Source organism: Panthera pardus, unplaced genomic scaffold (genome assembly GCF_024362965.1).
Source record: "Panthera pardus isolate Hobbes unplaced genomic scaffold, ASM2436296v1 HiC_scaffold_13, whole genome shotgun sequence".
Classification (NCBI taxonomy): Eukaryota; Metazoa; Chordata; class Mammalia; order Carnivora; family Felidae; genus Panthera; species Panthera pardus.
This window is the reverse complement of record NW_026526688.1, coordinates 121468247-121473638: the sequence shown is the minus strand read 5'-3', so window position 1 is coordinate 121473638 and position 5392 is coordinate 121468247. Positions and strand designations below refer to the sequence as shown.

General features: G+C 48.3%; 1 protein-coding gene across 1 annotated transcript; it reads right to left on the bottom strand.

The window, feature by feature from the left end:
* Window positions 1-349: 349 nt before the first annotated feature.
* Window positions 350-4437, bottom strand: DDIT4L (DNA damage inducible transcript 4 like). Its single transcript, XM_019415817.2, has 3 exons — window positions 3396-4437; window positions 2951-3090; window positions 350-1106 (listed from the first exon to the last, which is right to left on the bottom strand). Exons 2-3 carry the CDS (start codon window positions 3039-3041, stop codon window positions 616-618), a joined length of 582 nt encoding a protein of 193 aa, XP_019271362.1. The 5' UTR covers window positions 3042-3090; window positions 3396-4437; the 3' UTR covers window positions 350-615.
* Between the last annotated feature and the right edge of the window lie 955 nt (window positions 4438-5392).

The following is a 5392-nucleotide window of genomic DNA, read 5'->3' as shown; positions in this document are numbered from 1 at the left end:
CGCTGCCTCTTGGAAACAGAAGCACAGACAGGATGCAAAGAAACGGAAGGAGCTCTGTTCTTGATGTGACACTGCTTATTCATTCCTGCACGGGGTTAACTTTTAATTAAGTTCGCCCACTACATTCTACCCTCCAGTCTAGGCACCCTTCATATTTGAGTCGGGGCAGGAAACTGGTGTGGGCCTCTGGAAGTTTTGACAGGCTAAGCATCATTAAGTTTCTGTGACTGAAAGGATCACTGTGGAAACATATAGAAAAAAAAAAGCCATATGAAAATCGAACTAGGCACAGTTGGTTTACAGTCTCTTTAGCAAGACTACCTGGAAAAAGCGAGGTCACACGGAAAACTAAAGTGGATTGCTTCTTTTACTCCATGCCATTTTGTGAAAACATGTGATACAGGCAGAGAATGTACGCTTTCTCGGGTCCTTTCTCAAAGGCCATGAAATCAATCAGCCTTTTAGTTGGGTTGCTGTCAACGTGGAGGCATGGAAGGGAGATGACTCAGTGTGGGGTTTCTCGAGAGCAGGCAGGGTGACTACAAATGACTCTCAGGGGGCAGCTGCGGAGTTTTATTATCCAATTGTAAGAAGGACCTTTAAAATGTTTCCTCCTCAGCACTCCTCAATGACTGTTGTTCCAATCAAGGAGTAAAGCTTTTTCTTAACGAGGCGGAATCCTGAACTCAGGATCAGAGTCCGCCTGAGGCCAGATGAGAAGCGACCTCGGCTGAAGAAAAAGTCCCTGAAGCTAGTCCATGAGCAGTTCTCCTGCTTAAAGACAAGTGTGAGCTCAAAAGTGGGCACCACACTCGAATCACACACAATCTTATCCAGCTTTTTACATACGTTTTCAATTTCCAAGTTCACGTGCATAACACAGCCTCGCAGGCCACAGGGCTCAGTGGAGGAAAGCCGCAGGACATCTTGAGCGATTCTCTGGGTCAGTTTCTCAGGGACAAGGACTCTTGAGCAACCAAGTTTGGTTTGCTTTGATTTGGACAGACAGTTTTCCAGCATTTTAACCAAACTCTGGCAAGTCGTCTCCTCAAATATCACCTCATTGAGGTTGGGTTCAGGAACAACATAATCCCAGTAGTCAAAATCTGCAGAAAACGTAAGTTCAAGGTGAAACAAAGAAACACACCAAGATAACAACGTTGGTGACTTCTATCTATCTACTATGTCTACCTGTTGCTAGTGTTTGTTTGGGAGTCCGGAGACTTCACTTTGCTGTTAGCTAGCTGGGTAACCCAGCAAGTCACTGAACGTCTCTGAGACTGGAAATTCATCCATGGGATAAAGGTTTTGATAAATAGGGCATAACCTTTTTTTTTTTTTTTTTTACACTTACATGCGTATACACACACAAGCTTACAGATTATCTCAAAAATCCATATATGGTTATCTGAGAACACCAGTGATTTTTTTCTTTCTTGCTCCCTCACTTGCTCTGAGGGTTTTCTAATTTTGTTTTACAGAGAACACACATTACCTCTGGAATATAAATGGTTATAATTTTTTTTTTTGTTTTGATGGACTGTTACTTTCTAAGATTATATGTGTTTGTTCTTGTAAAACACAGAAGTTTTGCTCCTGTTCCTTAGTGATGAACTTGTGATGAACTTACTGAGTTACATTAAATATTGAATTTGTGTCTTTCTTTCAAAGTCTCTACTGGAATGGTCTGCAGATCCCAATTTTAGCTTCAACCACTCTGATTAAAAACTGCTCAAAGGAAAGACCTTTGAGGTTCACGAGGATATTTATAACTGGCTGGGTAGTTTTCGTAGCCAAGCAAAACAAAACAGTCCTAGGAAAATAAAATTAGATTTGCTCAAAGGAAAAGAGATACTCTGCATTTGGTCACCTACTACCTCCCAAATTAATCCTACCACTTGGCAGGTTGCCACACCACACACACACACACACACACACACACACACACACACAGAGTCAAGTGAGCAGGGCTCCTCTCCCTAGGCATACTTCACCTTCATTGACTCCTGCCTTTTCCTCTCTCCACATCATGCATTCAGTTAGATCATTTTTTTTTATAACTAAATGAAACAAATACGCTCCTAATTAGAAGGCTCCGTATTTTACCTATATTGAAGACAGAGAATTTTTAGAGTTTTGGCCTATAAAATTAGGTCATCAACCACTTTGCCTTCTAAATGAGGAAGACCCAAAGATCTTAGGCAATTTGTCTATGCCACACAGTTCCTTAGTGCCAGAGCAGTATGTTAACCTAGAAACTGCTGCTTAAAACTGCAAATGAAAATGTGTCCTGCACCACCGCTGTTTTAAAATTTCCTTTCGGCATTAAAAACAGAAGCCTGGGTGTATGTACAAATAGAATACTACTCGGCAATCAAAAGGAACGCATACTGATCTAAGCCACAACATTAAAGGATCTCCACATCACTAGGCTGCCGGGAAGGAATCAGTTGTAAAAGTGTATATTACAGGATTCCATTTGCATGAAACTGTAGAGGCGAAACTAATTTATGGAGACAAAAAGCAGATCATTGTTTCCCTGGGGACAAGGGAGGGCGAGAGTGGAGAACTGATGGCAAATAGGTACATGAGAATTTGAGGGGAGGGGTGATGGCAGGGTTCTAAGGGTGAACATATTTGTTAAAACACAAAACTGTACACTTAAAATTCGCCGTAACTTCACAACCCCATAAGGAATCTAGATAACTTTTAATCCCAAACAGCCTGTTGGCCGCAAACTAGACCATGCAGCCTTCGGTTATTTTATTTTTTGCTGCTTTTGTTTCTCACTACCATGAACAGAAGGTGCTAGAAAGTTTGGGAAGGAGTCTTTTCAGATGGGTTTTGTAGTGCTCCGACATCAAGGAAAGGGGCGCCACCGCCCGCCCATCTCTTCTATCCAGGGGCTTCGACTCTGGAGTAGAGAGAGGCGAGCAGCTGGGAAACTCACCGTTCAGCAGGCTCCCCGGGTGGAAGCCATGGTCCAGCAACTCTGAAATGCTGCCCGGGTTCTTACTGCTCAAACTGCCAGTTGCAACCATGGTCAACGGCTCCGTTTCCCTCGCGGGGCGGAACGGCCTTTCCGGGGCGCTGGAAAAAGAAGGCAACAAGGGCAGATTTGCAAAAGGAGGCAAGACGTGCAGAGGCTTCTAAAATGCCCTGCGTCCCCGAAGCAAACTAGCCGAGCCAGTCATTTTCCAAAGGGGAGGGACCGGCCTCCGCAACTCCAGTTTACAAAGTCCCTGGAGTGGAGAGGCCGGCTACAGCCGCAACCTAAAACGAATTCAAAGTTAGCAAAACTTGGAGCCAACCTGCCCCGCGGGGCTCACCCCAGCGCCCGGAACTGTAGAGCCCTCCGGCCCTGCTCCCTCCCCCAAGGCCTCAGCCTCGCTCACCTGCCTGGGGTTCCCTGGGGCGGGCGCGCTCGCCGGCTGAGCTGCGGGGTAAACGGAGGCAGGCACTCTCCTCCTCTCTCGGAGGCTCAGGGACCTGCAGACCCGAGCAGCGATCGGCCCCAAGCCCACGTAGCACCAGCTCCGACAAGCAGCATAGCCCCTAGGGCCGCGAGCACTTTATAGGCCCAGCCTTCTCACCCAGGCGCGGCCCGCCCACCTGCACCACCCCTCTGCGGCCCTGCGCCCCGCCCTTCCCGGGGTCGGTTCGCAATTCAACCCTGACTCTTGCAGCAGCCCAAAGGGAGCCGCTAGGAAGTTGAGGATAAGCTTGCAGCTGGGTAGACACCTGCTGTTTCCTGGGTGGGCCGCAGGTCACCGAGTCCGCAATTCCTGGTGCACGACTCTCCAAAAACTGACCACTCCCCTTCCACCACTAACTCGGATTCTTTGGCGCGACCCCACCCCCAGCGCGCGCGCACACTCTCGTGCTGCCTGTGCCCTGTTCAGATTCTGTCCCGGTCGGCTGGAGGCTTTCCGCCCTTTCCGTCCATTGCCGTGGCTCGAGGCTTTGCTGTCTTATACTGAACACTTTGCTTATGTCTGCTTGGATGTTCAGCGAGCGTCATTTATGCACTTAGCTGAGGCCTCCAACCAAGTCAACTGTACTCGGTGTAGGTCCCAGGTTTCTACATCCTCCCCTTCGGGCCGCGGTCAGATCTAGTTTGCCTCTTCCGCTTCGGAGGCTCTCCAGCATTTTCGGAAGGGCTTCATCTTCCACTGAGCTCCCGGCACCCTTCCTGCGGTTTCATCCATGACTAATGCGTTTTCTCCGCGAGAAGGGTGAACCTGGGACTCTTCTAATTAGACCTGGCTCCAGAGCGCCGGGAGCTTGAATGAAGGGGAGTTTGCCAACAGAACTAAAAGCAAAACCATTAGTGGGACTTTAGCGGCATCTTCCACCCTCCTGATCGTCAGGAGCGATTGGCATTCCCAGAGGCAGACATATCTGGCGAGCCCTGTTAGGGGGAGAAACCCGGTCGGGCAGCCTTGAAGGGGCTTGGGCGATGGAGATAACGGAGTTTTAGAACCTTCTAGGTAGGAATAATCCGTGTGTGGCTTGCTGCTCATTTCCTGAACCGAGCGCACCGAGAGACACAGGAGTCGCGCAGAGTCAACCTGCTCGCACAACCCATGAGCAGGAGGCTAGACATTATGTTTTCTTTCAAAGTCACTAAGCCACCCTTTCCCTGCTTTGATGTGCAGCAGGAGGTGATCTGTTCCGAGTGGTCACTCCCAAAGAGGGTGGTGGGTCAGAAGAGGCGAGGGAGGGGATGCCTAGAGGCAAGACTTTCTACCAGTAGGAGGTTCTGGTGTTAGCTCCAGGTCTGGGATTATGTGTACGAGGATCTGTAGGTTAGGGCCTTGAAAAGCAGATTCAGCTGTCCAGGCTAAAAACTCTCAGTAAGAAAAACAACAACAGAAGGGGTAAGGAGGGTGTGATAAACAGATCAGTGGGAGGACACTGGGAGGCAGAGCAGCAGAAATTAAAGCCAGCTTGACAGTCCATTTTTAACTCGACTCCGGCAGCTGCACTGCCTGAAGGTCAGGCCAGCCAAGGAAGGAGATGCTGATAGGCTGGTCTTTGAAAGCAGATTTCCACATCTATTTCAATAACAGAAAAGTGGGTAACAAACAAACCCATTTAAGCCCATTAAAAAGCAGTTTCAGTGGCTAGTATGTTCAGGACCAATAGATGGGTTCCTCCGCTCCCATCCCCGGCCCCCGCAGGTGCCCAGCAATCTGCGGGGTGGAGGAGAGGACAAAAGGCAGAACCTCCTTTCCTTATCTCGGTGGCAATATTAATGAAGCTGCCTCTTACCTGCCTCCAAGGAGAGTTATTCGGATTAATATAATGAGTGGTCTGAACCTACACCAATGAAATAAAGAAATCACCCATTTCATTTCCCTTAGGGTATTTAGGCAAAACTCATAAATTA